We start from the raw sequence: 19,288 nt of genomic DNA on the forward strand, positions 1-19,288 counted from the left end.
CTGTATATATACATCTGTGTGTGAGGAGCTCCCTCTAGTGGTGACTGTATATATACACATCTGTATGTGAGGAGCTCCCTCTAGTGGTGACTGTATATATACACATCTGTGTGTGAAGAGCCCCCTCTAGTGGTGACTGTATATATACACATCTGTGTGTGAAGAGCCCCCTCTAGTGGTGACTGTATATATACACATCTGTGTGTGAGGAGCTCCCTCTAGTGGTGACTGTATATATACACATCTGTGTGTGAAGAGCCCCCTCTAGTGGTGACTGTATATATACACATCTGTGTGTGAAGAGCCCCCTCTAGTGGTGACTGTATATATACACATCTGTGTGTGAGGAGCCCCCTCTAGTGGTGACTGTATATATACACATCTGTATGTGAGGAGCTCCCTCTAGTGGTGACTGTATATATACACATCTGTATGTGAGGAGCCCCCTCTAGTGGTGACTGTATATATACACATCTGTATGTGAGGAGCTCCTCTAGTGGTGACTGTATATATACACATCTGTGTGTGAGGAGCTCCCTCTAGTGGTGACTGTATATATACACATCTGTGTGTGAGGAGCCCCCTCTAGTGGTGACTGTATATATACACATCTGTATGTGAGGAGCTCCCTCTAGTGGTGACTGTATATATACACATCTGTATGTGAGGAGCCCCCTCTAGTGGTGACTGTATATATACACATCTGTATGTGAGGAGCCCCCTCTAGTGGTGACTGTATATATACACATCTGTATGTGAGGAGCTCCCTCTAGTGGTGACTGTATATACACACATCTGTGTGTGAGGAGCTCCCTCTAGTGGTGACTGTATATACACACATCTGTGTGTGAGGAGCTCCCTCTAGTGGTGACTGTATATACACACATCTGTGTGTGAGGAGCCCCCTCTAGTGGTGACTGTATATATTTATGTGAATATTCTGTAGTGCTGTAGAAGACCTATACTCGCATGTATCGCTGACCTCGCTGTACATTAGTGGGGGTGGGGGGGTGTCGCCGGTCACTTACCTGCGTCCCTTTACCTCGTCCAGATGTGTTAGAAGATGTTCATAATCTTCATTATCTTCAGATCCTTCCTGAGACAAATGGATATAGTAATTAACAGCAGCGACTTCCACCAATCAGAGCCATTCTATAGGCACAATGCTGTGTAGTGAGGAAATCATCCAGCCCTGATATAAAGCTGTTATAGTGTCAGCCATTACTACCTCTTGTGGTCGCATTCCACAGTCTGACCGCTCTAACTGGAAAGAACCTTTCCTATTTAGCTGCTGGAATCTCTTTTCTTCCCCCGCAGTGAGTGCCCCTGGTCCTTAGTATTGTCTTCCCCCGCAGTGAGTGCCCCTGGTCCTTAGTATTGTCTTCCCCCGCAGTGACTGCCCCTGGTCCTTAGTATTGTCTTCCCCCGCAGTGAGTGCCCCCTGGTCCTTAGTATTGTCTTCCCCCCGCAGTGAGTGCCCCTGGTCCTTAGTATTGTCTTCCCCCGGAGTGACTGCCCCTGGTCCTTAGTATTGTCTTCCCCCGCAGTGACTGCCCCTGGTCCTTAGTATTGTCTTCCCCCGCAGTGACTGCCCCTGGTCCTTAGTATTGTCTTCCCCCCGCAGTGACTGCCCCTGGTCCTTAGTATTGTCTTCCCCCGCAGTGACTGCCCCTGGTCCTTAGTATTGTCTTCCCCCGCAGTGACTGCCCCTGGTCCTTAGTATTGTCTTCCCCCGCAGTGACTGCCCCTGGTCCTTAGTATTGTCTTCCCCCGCAGTGACTGCCCCTGGGTCCTTAGTATTGTCTTCCCCCGCAGTGACTGCCCCTGGTCCTTATTGTCTTCCCCGCAGTGACTGCCTCTGGTCCTTAGTATTGTCTTCCCCCGCAGTGACTGCCCCTGGTCCTTAGTATTCTCTTCCCCCGCAGTGACTGCCCCTGGTCCTTAGTGTTGTCTTCCCCCTGCAGTGACTGCCCCTGGTCCTTAGTATTGTCTTCCCCGCAGTGACTGCCCCTGGTCCTTAGTATTGTCTTCCCCCGCAGTGAGTGCCCCTGGTCCTTAGTATTGTCTTCCCCCGCAGTGAGTGCCCCTGGTCCTTAGTATTGTCTTCCCCCGCAGTGAGTGCCCCTGGTCCTTAGTATTGTCTTCCCCCCGCAGTGAGTGCCCCTGGTCCTTAGTATTGTCTTCCCCCGCAGTGACTGCCCCTGGTCCTTAGTATTGTCTTCCCCCGCAGTGACTGCCCCTGTCCTTAGTATTGTCTTCCCCCCGCAGTGAGTGCCCCTGGTCCTTAGTATTGTCTTCCCCCGCAGTGACTGCCCCCTGGTCCTTAGTATTGTCTTCCCCCGCAGTGACTGCCCCTGGTCCTTAGTATTGTCTTCCCCGCAGTGACTGCCCCTGGTCCTTAGTATTGTCTTCCCCCGCAGTGACTGCCCCTGGTCCTTAGTATTGTCTTCCCCCGCAGTGACTGCCCCTGGTCCTTAGTATTGTCTTCCCCCGCAGTGACTGCCCTGGTCCTTAGTATTGTCTTCCCCCGCAGTGACTGCCCTGGTCTTAGTATTGTCTTCCCGTATTGTCTTCCCCCCGCAGTGACTGCCCCTGGTCCTTAGTAATGTCTTCCCCCGCAGTGACTGCCCCTGTTCCTTAGTATTGTCTTCCCCCGCAGTGACTGCCCCTGGTCCTTAGTATTGTCTTCCCCCTGCAGTGACTGCCCCTGGTCCTTAGTATTGTCTTCCCCCGCAGTGACTGCCCCTGGTCCTTAGTATTGTCTTCCCCCTGCAGTGACTGCCCCTGGTCCTTAGTATTGTCTTCCCCCGCAGTGACTGCCCTGGTCCTTAGTATTGTCTTCCCCCGCAGTGAGTGCCCCTGGTCCTTAGTATTGTCTTCCCCCGCAGTGAGTGCCCCCGGTCCTTAGTATTGTCTCCCCCCGCAGTGACTGCCCCTGGTCCTTAGTATTGTCTTCCCCCGCAGTGACTGCCCCTGGTCCTTAGTATTGTCTTCCCCCGCAGTGACTGCCCCTGGTCCTTAGTATTGTCTCCCCCCGCAGTGACTGCCCCTGGTCCTTAGTATTGTCTTCCCCCGCAGTGAGTGCCCCTGGTCCTTAGTATTGTCTTCCCCTCGCAGTGAGTGCCCCTGGTCCTTAGTATTGTCTTCCCCCGCAGTGACTGCCCCTGGTCCTTAGTATTGTCTCCCCCCGCAGTGACTGCCCCTGGTCCTTAGTATTGTCTTCCCCCGCAGTGACTGCCCCTGGTCCTTAGTATTGTCTTCCCCCGCAGTGAGTGCCCCTGGTCCTTAGTATTGTCTTCCCCTCGCAGTGAGTGCCCCTGGTCCTTAGTATTGTCTTCCCCCGCAGTGACTGCCCCTGGTCCTTAGTATTGTCTTCCTCCGCAGTGACTGCCCCTGGTCCTTAGTATTGTCTTCCCCCGCAGTGACTGCCCCTGGTCCTTAGTATTGTCTTCCCCCCGCAGTGAGTGCCCCTGGTCCTTAGTATTGTCTTCCCCCCGCAGTGAGTGCCCCTGGTCCTTAGTATTGTCTTCCCCCGCAGTGACTGCCCCCTTGTCCTTAGTATTGTCTTCCCCCCGCAGTGACTGCACCTGGTCCTTAGTATTGTCTTCCCCCGCAGTGACTGCCCCTGGTCCTTAGTATTGTCTTGCCCCCGCAGTGACTGCCCCTGGTCCTTAGTATTGTCTTCCCCCGCAGTGACTGCCCCTGGTCCTTAGTATTGTCTTCCCCCTGCAGTGACTGCCCCCTGGTCCTTAGTATTGTCTTCCCCCGCAGTGACTGCCCCTGGTCCTTAGTATTGTCTTCCCCCGCAGTGAGTACCCCTGGTCCTTAGTATTGTCTTCCCCCGCAGTGAGTGCCCCTGGTCCTTAGTATTGTCTTCCCCCGCAGTGAGTGCCCCCGGTCCTTAGTATTGTCTCCCCCGCAGTGACTGCCCCTGGTCCTTAGTATTGTCTTCCCCCGCAGTGACTGCCCCTGGTCCTTAGTATTGTCTTCCCCCGCAGTGACTGCCCCTGGTCCTTAGTATTGTCTTCCCCCGCAGTGACTGCCCCTGGTCCTTAGTATTGTCTTCCCCCGCAGTGACTGCCCCTGGTCCTTAGTATTGTCTTCCCCCGCAGTGAGTGCCCCTGGTCCTTAGTATTGTCTTCCCTCCGCAGTGAATGCCCCTGGTCCTTAGTATTGTCTTCCCCCACAGTGAGTGCCCCCCGGTCCTTAGTATTGTCTTCCCCCGCAGTGACTGCCCCTGGTCCTTAGTATTGTCTTCCCCCGCAGTGACTGCCCCTGGTCCTTAGTATTGTCTTCCCCCACAGTGAGTGCCCCCCGGTCCTTAGTATTGTCTTCCCCGCAGTGACTGCCCCTGGTCCTTAGTATTGTCTTCCCCCGCAGTGTATGCCCCTGGTCCTTAGTATTGTCTTCCCCCGCAGTGACTGCCCCTGGTCCTTAGTATTGTCTTCCCCCCGCAGTGACTGCCCCTGGTCCTTAGTATTGTCTTCCCCCGCAGTGAGTGCCCCCCGGTCCTTAGTATTGTCTTCCCTCCGCAGTGAATGCCCCTGGTCCTTAGTATTGTCTTCCCCCCGCAGTGACTGCCCCTGGTCCTTAGTATTGTCTTCCCCCGCAGTGACTGCCCCTGGTCCTTAGTATTGTCTTCCCCCGCAGTGACTGCCCCTGGTCCTTAGTATTGTCTTCCCCCCGCAGTGACTGCCCCTGGTCCTTAGTATTGTCTTCCCCCCGCAGTGAGTGCCCCTGGTCCTTAGTATTGTCTTCCCCCGCAGTGACTGCCCCTGGTCCTTAGTATTGTCTTCCCCCGCAGTGACTGCCCCTGGTCCTTAGTATTGTCTCCCCCCGCAGTGACTGCCCCTGGACCTTAGTATTGTCTTCCCCCGCAGTGAGTGCCCCTGGTCCTTAGTATTGTCTCCCCCCGCAGTGACTGCCCCTGGACCTTAGTATTGTCTTCCCCCGCAGTGAGTGCCCCCTGGTCCTTAGTACTGTCTTCCCCCGCAGTGAGTGCCCCTGGTCCTTAGTATTGTCTTCCCCCGCAGTGAGTGCCCCTGGACCTTAGTATTGTCTTCCCCCGCAGTGAGTGCCCCTGGTCCTTAGTATTGTCTTCCCCCGCAGTGACTGCCCCTGGTCCTTAGTATTGTCTTCCCCCGCAGTGAGTGCCCCTGGTCCTTAGTATTGTCTTCCCCCGCAGTGAGTGCCCCTGGTCCTTAGTATTGTCTTCCCCCGCAGTGACTGCCCCTGGTCCTTAGTATTGTCTCCCCCCGCAGTGACTGCCCCTGGACCTTATTATTGTCTTCCCCCGCAGTGAGTGTCCCTGGTCCTTAGTATTGTCTTCCCCCGCAGTGACTGCCCCTGGTCCTTAGTATTTTCTTCCCTCGCAGTGAGTGTCCCCTGGTCCTTAGTATTGTCCTCCCCCGCAGTGACTGCCCCTGGTCCTTAGTATTGTCTTCCCCCGCAGTGACTGCCCCTGGTCCTTAGTATTGTCTTCCCCCGCAGTGAGTGCCCCTGGTCCTTAGTATTGTCTTCCCCCGCAGTGACTGCCCCTCGTCCTTAGTATTGTCTTCCCCCGCAGTGAGTGCCCCCCGGTCCTTAGTATTGTCTTCCCCCGCAGTGACTGCCCCTGGTCCTTAGTATTGTCTTCCCCCCGCAGTGAGTGTCCCCTGGTCCTTAGTATTGTCTTCCCCCGCAGTGACTGCCCCTGGTCCTTAGTATTGTCTTCCCCCGCAGTGACTGCCCCTGGTCCTTAGTATTGTCTTCCCCCGCAGTGACTGCCCCTGGTCCTTAGTATTGTCTTCCCCCGCAGTGACTGCCCCTGGTCCTTAGTATTGTCTTCCCCCGCAGTGAGTGCCCCTGGTCCTTAGTATTGTCTTCCCCCGCAGTGAGTGCCCCTGGTCCTTAGTATTGTCTTCCCCCGCAGTGACTGCCCCTGGTCCTTAGTATTGTCTTCCCCCGCAGTGACTGCCCCTGGTCCTTAGTATTGTCTTCCCCCGCAGTGACTGCCCCTGGTACTTAGTATTGTCTTCCCCCGCAGTGACTGCCCCCTGGTCCTTAGTATTGTCTTCCCCCGCAGTGACTGCCCCTGGTCCTTAGTATTGTCTTCCCCCGCAGTGAGTGCCCCTGGTCGTTAGTATTGTCTTCCCCCGCAGTGAGTGCCCCTGGTCCTTAGTATTGTCTTCCCCCGCAGTGACTGCCCCTGGTCCTTAGTATTGTCTTCCCCCGCAGTGACTGCCCCTGGTCCTTAGTATTGTCTTCCCCCCGCAGTGACTGCCTCTGGTCCTTAGTATTGTCTTCCCCCGCAGTGACTGCCCCCTGGTCCTTAGTATTGTCTTCCCTCGCAGTGACTGCCCCTGGTCCTTAGTATTGTCTTCCCCCGCAGTGAGTGCCCCTGGTCCTTAGTATTGTCTTCCCTCGCAGTGAGTGCCCCTGGTCCTTAGTATTGTCTTCCCCCGCAGTGACTGCCCCTGGTCCTTAGTATTGTCTTTCCCCGCAGTGACTGCCCCTGGTCCTTAGTATTGTCTTCCCCCGCAGTGAGTGCCCCTGGTCCTTAGTATTGTCTTCCCCCGCAGTGACTGCCCCTGGTCCTTAGTATTGTCTTCCCCCGCAGTGACTGCCCCTGGTCCTTAGTATTGTCTTCCCCCGCAGTGAGTGTCCCCCGGTCCTTAGTATTGACTTCCCCCGCAGTGAGTGCCCCTGGTCCTTAGGGCTACTTTACACTCTGTGACATTGCTAGCGATGTCGTGCGCGATAGTCCCCGCCCCCGTCGTACATGCGATATCTTGTGCTCGCTGCCACAGTGAACATTACCGCTACAGCAGCGTCACATGCACATACCTTGTCAGCGACGTCGCTGTAACCGCCAAACAATTCCTCCTTCAAGGGGGAGGTGCGTTCACAGCGACGTCACTGCGACGTCACACGGCAGGCGGCCCAATAGAAGCGGAGGGGCGGAGCTGAGTGGGACGTTACATGCCGCCCACCTTCTCCGTTCCCCTTTTTCCGGTGGAGGCAGGTAAGGAGGTGGTGTTCGCTCCTGCGGTGTCACACACAGCGATGTATGGTGCTGCTGAAGCGATGAACCACGTCGCTACTGACCAGAGAACGATATTTTGTTTCAGGACGACCTCTCCATGACGCACCGGTTTTTCCCTCTTTTGCGATCGTTTACGGTCGCTCAGAGGAGTCACACGCTGCGATCTCACTAATGAGGCGCGTCACAACCACCGTGACCCCGACCATATCTCCTTAGCGATATCGCAGCGTGTAAAACCCCCTTTAGGCGGCTTGTCACTTGCGAGTTTCTGGCAGTAGAGCAGAGTGAGGAAATCTCGCATTGGAATCGGACTCGTTATTCAATGATTCAGTTCTCAGCTGCGATTTTTTTTCTTTTTTTTTTTTTTTTTCTCACTCCAACTTGGACTGAGAAAAAAATCACAGCATGCTGCTTTTTGGCGAGTTTCTCAGAGTCTCTCCAATGCAACTCTATGGGAGCGTGAAAGAAATGCATGTCACACGGAGCGGCGCTCATACCATCCAAGTGACATGCGTTTTTCTAAATACATTAATCGCATGTTTCTCAAAACACTGGAAATGAGTGAGGTCTCACAATGTAATCACAGAGATTGACCGACATTAATAAGAATAATAAGTTTTATTTCTATAGCGCCAACATATTCCGCAGCGCTGTACAATTCAGTGGGGACATGTACAGACAATATGAGACAATACAAATAGCAAGATTCAGATTCCAGGAGGAGTGAGGGCCGCGCTCGTAACTACAGTCTATGAGGAAATAGGGGGGCACAGAAGGTGAATGGGGGGGAGAAAAGCTTGTTATAGATGATCCAGCCATCGATTTAATAGGGGGTTCAAAACCAACTGCATGAACCCGTCATCGGCCAGAATTTATACAGGTACAGGGGACAAGAATTGGAAGTAAATTTTTTGAAGGGCAGAAAGGGACTAGATTAGATCAGGGCAGTGAGGTGATAGGCTAGTCTAAAGAAATGCGTTTTTAGGGCCCGCTTAAAAGTGTGGATGTTGGGAATTAATCGGATTGCTCTTGGTAGTGTGTTCCAGAGCATAGGCGCATCTCGTGAGAAATCTTGAAGACGGGAGTGGGAGGTTCGAATTGTTGAGGATGTCAGTCTTAAGTCATTAGCAGAGCGGAGGGCACGGGTGGGGTGATAGACAGATGAGGGAGGAGATGTAGGGTGGTGCAGAACTGTGGAGAGGACGGGTGGAGTGATAGACAGAGATGAGGGAGGAGATGTAGGGTGGTGCAGAACTGTGGAGAGGACGGGTGGAGTGATAGACAGAGATGAGGGAGGAGATGTAGGGTGGTGCAGAACTGTGGAGAGGACGGGTGGGGTGATAATGACATTGTGAGACCTCACTCATTTCCAGTATTTTGAGAAACATGCGATTGTCAGTCGGTCTCTCCCTCTCGGTCTCTATTCTCTCTCTGTCGGTCGGTCTGTCAGTCCATCACTATCTCTGTCCCTCACTCTCTGTCCATTTCGGTCTATCCCTCTCTCCCCCCCCTCGCTCATACTCACGGATCCCCGATTACCAGTGCGGCACTGCACGGCGTTCACACTGCTCCGGCGGCTTCTCCTCTTTTGAAAAAGCCGGCCGCTCATTAATCAATCTCGTATTCCCTGCTTTCCCTGCCCACCGGCGCCTATGATTAGTTGCAGTCAGACACACCCCGACGATGAGTGACAGCTGTCTCACTGCAAACAATCACAGCTGCCGGTGGGCGGGTCTATATCATGCAGTAAAATAAATAACTAATTAAAAAAAAAAAGCACCCCTCCCCCCCATTTTAATACCGGCCAAGATAAAGCCACACGGCTGGAGGCTGGTATTCTCAGGATGGGGAGCTCCAAGTTATGGGGAGCCACCCAGCCTAACAATATCAGCTAGCAGCCGCCCAGAATAGCCGCATCTATTAGATGCGACTGTTCTGGGACTGTACCCGGCTCTTCCCAATTTGCCCTGGTGCGTTGGCAATTGGGGTAATAAGGAGTTAATGGCAGCAGCCCATAGCTGCCAATAAGTCCTAGATTAATCATGGCAGGCGTCCAATGACACCCCCAATCATTAACCTGTAAATTAAAGTTAATAAACACACAAACAGTTAAAAAATCCTTTAGTAGAAATAATAAACAATAATAAAGACCCTCGTTCACCACTTTATTAAGTACCCAAAAAACCCATCAATGTCCGACGTAATCTACAGAGGTCCCGCGTCGCATCCAGCTCTGCTACATGAAGGTGAGAAAAGCTGCAGAAGACACTGCCACTCCTGTCAGCTCCACGCAGCAACTGAGGTGAGTATCGCGGTCAGCTGATGTCAGTCAGGTAACTCGTGGCCACCGCTGGATCCTCCACCTGTGACAGCAAGTTGCCCGAGTGACAGCGATGAAGTCACAGGTGAGTTGCGGTCACGGGGGGAGGATCCAGCTAGCCGCGGGTAACCTGAGTGACAGCATCGCTAATCGCGCTGCTCAATTCAGTCACTCAGGAGATTAGCGGTCACCGGTAAGTCCTTCACGGGTGACCTCTAATCAGGACGCGACACCCAGACAGAGCCGCGGTATGACAATGAAGTCGGGTGACGTTCACCCGAGTTTATTCTGATCGTGCAGCTCTGTCTGCTGTCATCTGCCATTCAGCTCTGCTACATGGATGTCTGTGTCTGCTGTCAGCGGCCATGTAGCAGAGCTGAATGGCAGATTACATAGTAAAAACGCATCCACTACGCATTACACACACTCTGCTATCCTTGAAATAATTAAAAAAAACCTAACGTGAACTAAAATCAGTCGAGCTTTTTTTCAGGCAACTCGGACCGATTTTACTCACAAGTGTGTTTCCAGCCTTAGGGCGGCTTTGCACGTTGCGATATCGGTGGGGTCAAATCGAAAGTGACGCACATCCAGCGTCTCAGTCGATATCGTAGTGTGCAAATCCTTTTTGATACGATTAACGAGCGCAAAAGCGTTGTTATCGTATCATCGGTGTATTCTCCGACATTTCCATAATGCCGGTGCAGAGACAGGTATGATGTTGTTCCTTGTTCCCGCTGCAGCATACATCGCTGTGTGTGATACCGCAGGAGCGAGGAACATCTCCTTACCTGCCGCCACCGGCTGCAATGAGAAGGAAGGAGGTGGGCGGGATGTTTACATCCTGCTCATCTCCGCTCCTCCGCCGCTATTGGCCACCTGCCGAGTGACGTCGCTATGACGCCGCACGACCCGCCCCCTTAGGAAGGAGGCGGGTCGCCGGCCAGAGCGACGGTCGCAGGGCAGGTGAGTGCATGTTAAGCTGGCGTAGCGATAATTTTCGCTACACCAACTATCACAAGATATCGTACCTGGGCAGGGGGTGGGGACTATCGCACTCGACATCGCAGCATCGACTTGCGATGTCGTAATGTGCAAAGCCTGCCTTAGTCTTCTACTAGGCCAGTGGATGCAGACCTTCTACTTAGTCTTCTACTAGGCCAGTGGATGGAGACCTTCTACTTAGTCTTCTACTAGGCCAGTGGATGGACACCTTCTACTTAGTATCCTACTAGGCCAGCGGATGGAGACCTTCTACTTAGTCTTCTACTAGGCCAGCGGAGGACACCTCATCTGCCATTTTATTTCCATTTTTTTTGGGGGGGGGGTTGTCTTCTCCTAAGGAAATTATATCTAGTATTCTCTATCCCGAAACCCTCAGTAGAATGAGGACCATATACTGTATATACTATGAGATATATGTTTGCATATATACATATACTGTATATACTATGCACCTAGCCAATCATTTGCCAGAGACGCTGGATACCAAAGTCCTAGGCAAAGGTGCCCAAGAAATCGTCCTGAGTGCAGGACCAAATGAAGCAAAGAATATGGGCGAAATGTCACAAGATACAAGACATTCAGCCTTTTGATGTAGCCAATTCTTCTAGAGGATGCATTGTCCTCTTCATGCGTATAGGGGATATGTTTTCCTTATCTTGATATGACATTTTGCGGATGCATTGTCCTCCTCCTGATGTTGCGGATACATTGTCCTCCTCCTGATGTTACATATAGAGGATACATTGTCCTCTGTTACGTATAGAGGATGCATTGTCCTCTGTTACATATAGAGGATGCATTGTCTTCTCTGTTACATATAGAGGATGCATTGTCGTCCTCCTCCTGATGTTACATATAGAGGATACATTGTCCTCCTCCTGATGTTACATATAGAGGAATCATTGCCCTCTTTGTTACGTATAGAGGATGCATTGTCCTCCTCCTGACTCTTGGCCTCGGATCCTCTACATAAAGATGATGTATGACTCGTAGGTCTCTTCCCGGACATCAGAGGAGTTTTGGTCTTCCAAAATAAAACCCTATGAGTCTGATCACAATAGGAAGAGAGGGAAGATTACTTGGGCTTTTTTCCCTCCTGTGTGTGGTCAGATCTTCTCCCTGAGGCTGCAGTTGTACTTACACCCCTCTTGCTCCTATCCTCCACTATACATTGTGCTATAGTTACAGATATACGGGGCGCCACCGAGTGATTATAACTATTTTTTTTAGGGCCTTGTTCAGATGTATACTGTGGGTTTTTCTGTGTGTGGTCAGATCTTCTCCCTGAGGGTGCAGTTGTACTTACACCACTCTTGCTCCTATCCTCCACTATACATTGTGCTGTACTTAGTGATGTAGGGGGCGCCACCGAGTGATTATAAATATTTTTTACAGTTTTTTTTTTTTTTTTCTTTTTCCTTTCTGAAGCTTTTAATGAATAAATATAGTCCGGCCTCCCCTGACCTTTATTGCGCTTTCTCCTAGAGGTGAGGCTCCGCGGGAGGCCACTTACCTCTATGAATGCCGCCAGCACCGCGAGGCCTCCGGAATGGTTTGCTGCCAGTTCCACGCTCTCGTACTCTGCGTTGTAGTGAACCACGTGAATCTGAGGGAGAAAATAGCGGGTCAGAGCCCTGATGGTCTACGGTTACCGCCGAACTCCATCTACAGCCCGTGTGTGACTGTGCCGCCGGCTCTGCTACATCTTATCTTTACTGATATACAGTGCTGGCCAAAAGTATTGGCACCCCTGCAATTCTGTCAGATAATACTCAGCTTCTTCCTGAAAATGATTGCAATCACACATTCTTTGGTATTATCTTCATTTATTTTTGTTTTCAATGAAAAAAAAGTAAAAAAAATTGTCATAAAGCCAAATTGGATATAATTCCACACCAAACATAAAAAAGGGGGTGGACAAAAGTATTGACACAGTGAGAATAATCCTGTGCTGCTTCTGTAATTTGTGTAATAAGAGCCCCTGTAACTTACCTGTGGCACCTAACAGGTGTTGGCAATAATAAATCACATTTGCAGCAGGTGACATGGACTAAAGTTGACTCAACCTCTGTCCTATGTCCTTGTGTGCACCACATTGAGTATGGAGAAAAGAAAGAAGACCAAAGAACTGTCTGAGGACTTGAGAATCCAAATTGTGAGGAAGCATGAGCAATCTCAAGGCTACAAGTCCATCTCCAAAGACCTGAAAGTTCCTGTGTCTACGGTGCGCAGTGTCATCAAGAAGTTTAAAGCCCATGGCACTGTGGCTAACCTCCCTAGATGTGGAAGGAAAGGAACAATTGACGAGAGATTTCAACGCAAGATTGTGCAGATGGTGGATAAAGAAGCTCGACTACCATCCAAACAAGTTCAAGTGTTGAGGATAAAGAATGGAGTATCCAAAAATACTTAATTCAGCCATTTCATAGACTCGGTTATATAGTTCAGTAGATGTGAACTAACACACATATTTGTGAATGCTTTGTTTCTTACTAACATGTATATATGTATATTGCATATTCAGTGTATTTTCCTTACACACAGTATATACAGCTTGAAGATGGCTGCCATTTCCTGTTTTGCACATGAGACAGATGGACAAAAGAAATTCCTGGAGCCTGGACTGACCAATCCAAGGAGGATGTGCAGATCTCTATACGTCATGAAGCCCCGACCTACGTTACTTGATTGGACTAAAACTTTTGTTTACACCCCCTTACTGCTCGGTCTAGAGTTTTTTCAAATAATAAAGATTACTTGGTGAGAGCCAGTCATGGAGATAGATGTAACTGACTTGTTGTCCAGTTATTTAGTCTCGAAGTGCACTCATGACATTTTAATTTGAAACAGCAGCCAGATCCCGAGAGATCCTTTGAGTCTCATCATCATCATCGTCATTTTAACCTTGACAGTTGGCGCGCCAAGTGTGGGGCCACCGAGAAGGGTGAGTCAGATCTTCCATTTTTCGGACGTCTGGGGGCTACTCCACAAGTATCCAGGTGTTGCTCGATATCGAGGACTTGATCCCCCTCCATTCCGCGGTAAGAATCATATACATTGTGTGTGCTGTTTTACCTGTGGTTCGAGAGACACCTGGCGAAAGGGGGTGGTCACTAGTCCGGAGAATGGTAGTGCACCGGAGACCTAACGGTGTGACTGTCCCTCGCCGGTGACCTAGAGAAGGACCCAGCCCCCATAGGGGCTAGGCGTAGGTGTTAAAGGATCTGACTGTCTGTATTTCTGAGCTGTAAGTAAGGTAGAAATGGGGGGCTTTTTGAGTAGCTGTTGATTTGTATATAGTGTATGGTTAATCAGGCTTGTGATTTCTCTGTTTGGTTCTCGGAGAGTTAATTGTCTGTTGCTAGCTTTAGAGATGGTGGAGAGAAGCCCAGCGTGCCTGCAGTCTATCTTCTTCACTAAGAAGAAAAGGGGAGTCAAATTAAGAAGCCTGCATTTTTTTCGCTGAGAACAGAAGAGAGCAGGAAGCAAGGAAGAAGGGGGGTCAGTCCCTCACTGGCTGCTTACACGGGACAGAGAGCGGGTTTTGTATTACGCGCTGTGCCTGCAGTCTCTTACACAAAGAAAGCAGGGGGGAAGTTAACAATCACCCACTGCCTGCAGTCTTTACATTGAGGGAAAGGAAAAAAAAAAAAAAAGGTGGTGGGGGCCATATGTCCACCGGCTGCTTGAGACAGAGCAGAGATCGAATTACATAGCTACGTCCCTGCCGTCTTTTAGCTGAGAGGAAGCAAGGGGGGGTTAGTGAATTACCCATCCCTGCTAGGAGTGAAGAGGCAGAGACAGCGCAGCTCTTTGGAGGGAGGAGAGAGGAGGGGTCAGTGGGCTAACATACAGGAGGTGGCTGCAGCCTTTGTATAGTAAAGCAAACGGAGCAGTTGTAATGAGTTGAAAGAAAGACAAGTGTTATTTTGGTTTGGATTGGAACAAAAACTGACGGGTTCATGCGTTTTTCAGTATTTACAATTGTTTCTTTTTGAACAGAAGTATGAGAACTAGCGATTCCCCTGTGTTGCAGATGACACATCCACTGTTTATTGAATATTAAATATTAAATATTAAATAGATAATAAACGAGGCGGGAAGGGTTCTGTTAACTTAAAGTGGAATTAGCGTACTCCCTTGCGTTTTAGGCGCATGTCACTGTTTGCGTTCAATACGCAGACGAGGCAGGAAAGGATCTCATTTTAGTTAAGGTAAGTGTCTGAATTAGCGTATTCCCCTGCATATTAAACGTGAGCCACTGTTATGAGGGGGTAGGTCTTCATAACGAGGCGGGAAAGAATTCCGGTTGGAGCCGGCCGGTCCAATTAGAGCACTATATACTCTGTTCAAGAAGAGATTGTTTTTAGTAGGCGCTGAGAACGCTGTCGCCCTAGTTACAAAAAACAAAAGGCGGGAAAATATATAAAAGATTGTAAAAACTTGTGTAAAATCGTTGGACTACCACTAGATGGCAGGCTGCAACCCATGTACTGAAGTTCAGATTACTCTCCAGTGAGAGTATACTGGAGGACAAAGACCCTATTCACTGTGTGTTGCTGTTTGAAGAATCACTAAATGTTTTTCTCTAGCTGTGCCTCATTGTTTTCCTTTAGAAGTCATCATATCTGGTGCTAATCAAATCTCTCCTTTGTATGCTGGAATGCAAATTTACAGGCACTAAAAGTATCCCTGGTTTACTATGTAGTTCCAGCCACTCCCAGTACACCCAGGGAGTCACAACATGGATGCTACACCCGGAAGTTGGGTGCCTGGAACTTCCTGTGGCAGCCGTCTTGCTACACCCATTGATGGCAGTACACCTCATAAGCCATGCCCCTCGCAATGGCTCTTTGTTCAAAGCTCTCCACCCATCCCCGGTGGGAGGTGTTCTCTGGTATATATGACTAACACATTTGAATAAGTATAAATAGTATATTTGTTTACTCAGCTATCCAATACATGCAAGTCAAAGATAAGTGAAATTTTTACTGAATTAATAAATAGTCATAGATAAGAATGGAATGTGTCTTTCCCCAATAGTGACGTAAGTTTGGTTTAACCCTTAGAGTTCAGGATTTCCCATTTTTAGTTTACTGCTTATACCTGAATAGGGAATATTAAATTTCATGGGATGTGCGATTTAATTTCTGTGTTGTTTTGTTTTTTAATGGCGATTTATTTGAACAATATATTTTTATTTTGTGACTCTATCACCTTTTCTGTTTTTATGATTATTTCTAAACAATATATATATATTTGCAGGTTAGTCGCCCAGTCAGAGCTGTCATTTAATCATGTCTCAGTTATTTCTACTATCAAAGGTTTTTCTTTTCTTTATGGATACAGTGTTGTTTATCGTAAGGTTTTAAAATTCCCCAGCAATGTATATTGTTGTAAGATATTCGTTATTTTCAGTGTTTGTTCATTTTAGGTTTTAGTATGTAGCTAATTTATTACCTGTTGTTTTATCTTTTCTTTTAGGGAATACCAGTATAAAAACTCTGAATTTTGCCATATTGGTAAATAAACAATTAAACAAGGGGGGAATAAGGTATTAATTATATTCTCCAGTTTCTTCGAGGGTGCAGTAGGCATATTAGATAGGTTTTGAAGCTAACCTTTTTCCCGCAGGTTATGTTTATTAGATTACTATGAGGCATATCTGTTAACTGAAATAGGAAAGTCTTGTCTTATATGTTTATTTGTTTATTTATTTAGTATTCTCAGTCATATGAAGTATAGATGACCACTAACTGTATTATGGTCAGAGTTAAAGTTATAAGAATGATCTAATCTATATTTCTTTTAGTTTTGTTTTTATAGATGAAATCAGATGGTGGTCAATTCTGCACTGGATATGCTACAGGTTACACAACATGAGGTAGTTAAATTTAAGACACTCTCCCCTCCTATCGATACAGGAGGCAGTGACGTATTAAATGCCTCTCTAGATGGGTAGAACAGGAGTGGGTAAGAGTTTTTAGATGTGTATGTAGGTTGTAGATCTTTTCCTGTTGTCAAATGAATTTGGTATGCTGAAGAGAAAGTCTAGATCTGAGCTGATGGAATCGGATGGAGATCCCCGCACAGGTGCAGCTGACCAAGAAGCAGTGAACGGGCCTAGAGTTGAGAGTCTTTCACCATGCATAGAGACCATGCCTCGGTGACACCGGTCAGGTCAGTGACTTCTGTCACTCCTTGTGTTCTTAAATCCCTACAGGAACAAGCAAATCAACAAGGAATGGAGTGTGACATGCAGGGAGCCAGCTGATTGAGGAAAGTCTGTGGACAAAGGGTGGTAAGCTTTCTCTGCCATTAGAGCTCTTCTTAATGATGGCCCAGGTAACATCTGTGAAAGACAATTGTCAGTATGTGCTTTGGTGACACCAGGGTTCAGTACCCAGGTGGGCAGATTCACCCAGTCTTGTAAGACACGTGCCTAGAACGAAGTGAGAAAAAACTGTAAAGAGTCCGTAGAAACACCCTGCACCTACTCTACCCATTTTTAGAGACTGCAAACTGATTATAGATGTATATCATGAGCACGTTGTATGCAAGTCTGTGCATGTTGTGTAAATCTCTCTCCAGGTTTGGTCAAAGGCATTCCAGTACAGAAAATGACATTATTGTTGAGAAGCACATGAAGGTGGTATGTAAAAAAAAAAAGTGTTTATAAAAGTGTATATTTTATAGAAAAGTGGAAACTGGCAAATCGTGTATAAAATGTATATGTTTTCTTTTCTTTTCGTAATAAACAGGTCTTTATGTAAGATGTTTTTTGGTTTAGCACAGACATGTATATTTTTACATAATTGACTGAATAGTGTGGTAATCAGGTGTATTTTCCAATTCCAGATCTTAAATCAGAGCTATTAGCATATGGTCTCCAGTCAGGAGACTGATTGATCCTAAAGGATAAGCGAGAAAGAGCCATGAGTCAACATTAGAGGAGCTGATCCAATGCGCAGAAAAATCTATGGATCCACACCTCGCATTGTAGAAGGGTTGATCAACCAGAGCTGCACTGAGCGTTCTGCTCATACTTATCCTTTTCAGAAAACCCTGTACAGTCTTAGACCAGCATTGCCAGAACAGTTAGAAGAGAGGACTTGGAGAACCTTGAGACATGGGAAAGTCCAGCTACAAAGGGTGAGGACTCGCCTAGGAGTCCTTGGTCTCAAACCGGTGAAGAAAACCCCTTTCCCCTTTCCGCCCATGTTTCAACATTCAGTTAGGCAGGTTTTTCAAGAGATCTTTCTACCTCTCTTCCTAAGGGAACACAGTACCCTTAGAATTCAGAAATGGCAGAAGTAAGTCTTTAGGGGGGACTGTTGAGGATAAAGAATTGAGTATCCAAAAATACTTAATTCAGCCATTTCATAGACTCTGTTATATAGTTCAGTAGATGTGAACTAACACACATATTTGTGAATGCTTTGTTTCTTACTAACATGTATATATGTATATTGCATATTCAGTGTATTTTCCTTAGACACAGTATATACAGCTTGAAGATGGCTGCCATTTCCTGTTTTGCACATGAGACAGATGGACAAAAGAAATTCCTGGAGCCTGGACTGACCAATCCAAGGAGGATGTGCAGATCTCTATACGTCATGAAGCCCCGACCTACGATACTTGATTGGACTAAAACTTTTGTTTACACCCCCTTACTGCTCGGTCTAGAATTTTTTTCAAATAATAAAGATTACTTGGTGAGAGCCAGTCATGGAGATAGATGTAACTGACTTGTTGTCCAGTTATTTAGTCTTGAAGTGCACTCATAACATTTTAATTTGAAACAGCAGCCAGATCCCGAGAGATCCTTTGAGTCTCATCATCATCATCGTCATTTTAACCTTGACACAAGCTGCCCTGCAGTCCGAGGGCACAACAGTGTCACCCCGTACTATCCATCAGCGTCTGAATGAAAAGGGACTGTATGGTAGGATACCCAGGAAGAACCCACTTCTTACCCCGAGACATAAAAAAGCCAGGCTGGAGTTTACCAAAACTTACCTGAGAAAGCCTAAAGCATTTTGGAAGAATGTTCTCTGGTCAGATGAGACAAAAGTAGAGGTTTTGGGGAAAAGCCATCAACATAGAGTTTACAGGAAAAAAAAGAGGCATTCAAGGAAAAGAACACGGTCCCTACAGTCAAACAGGCGGAGGTTCCCTGATGTTTTGGGGTTGCTTTGCTGCCTCTGGCACTGGACTGCTTGACCGTACGCATGGCATTATGAAGTCTGAAGACAACCAACAAATTTTGCAGCATAATGTAGGGCCCAGTGTGAGAAAGCTGGGTCTCCCTCAGAGGTCATGGCTCTTCCAGCAGGACAATGACCCAAAACACACTTCAAAAAGCACTAGAAAATGGTTTGACAGAAAGCACTGGAGACTACTAAAGTGGCCAGCAATGAGTCCAGACCTGAACCCCATAGAAGACCTGTGGAGAGATGTCACAATGGCAGTTTGGAGAAGGCCCCCTTCAAATCTCAGGGACCTGGAGCAGTTTACAAAGAAGAATGGTCTAAAATTCCAGCAGAGCATTGTAAGAAGCTCACTGATGGTTACCGGAAGCGGTTGTGCGCAGTTATTTTGGCTAAAGGTTGTGCAACCAAGTATTAGGCTAAGGGTGCCAATACTTTTGTCTGGCCCATTTTTGGAGTTTTGTGTGAAATGATCAATGATTTGATATTTGTTTCATTCTCTTTTGTGTTTTTTCATTGCAAGCAAAATAAATGAAGATAATAATACCAAAGAATTTGTGATTGCAATCATTTTCAGGAAGAAACTGAGTATTCTCTGACAGAATTGCAGGGGTGCCTATACACCACCTTAGGAGAGGGCGCTATTCACCGTCCTCCTACACGAGGACAGCGGCTGAGGAGGGGAGGTGGAAGCAGAGTCTCCAGGTCTGTGGCCGACACTGGAGG

General features: G+C 48.3%; 1 protein-coding gene across 1 annotated transcript in view; it reads right to left on the minus strand.

Moving 5' to 3' along the window:
• Positions 1-1,024: 1,024 nt before the first annotated feature.
• The window catches only part of LOC142266757 (carbonic anhydrase 9-like), a 75,341-nt gene continuing 57,077 nt past the window's right edge, over positions 1,025-19,288 (minus strand). Inside the window, exons 5-6 of the mRNA XM_075332322.1 lie at positions 11,863-11,955; positions 1,025-1,096 (exon numbers count right to left, since the gene is read on the minus strand). Of these exons, the coding sequence (XP_075188437.1) occupies positions 1,025-1,096; positions 11,863-11,955 (165 nt within the window). The remainder of the gene's footprint in view (positions 1,097-11,862; positions 11,956-19,288) is intronic.

The sequence above is a fragment of the Anomaloglossus baeobatrachus genome, chromosome 1 (genome assembly GCF_048569485.1).
Source record: "Anomaloglossus baeobatrachus isolate aAnoBae1 chromosome 1, aAnoBae1.hap1, whole genome shotgun sequence".
Classification (NCBI taxonomy): Eukaryota; Metazoa; Chordata; class Amphibia; order Anura; family Aromobatidae; genus Anomaloglossus; species Anomaloglossus baeobatrachus.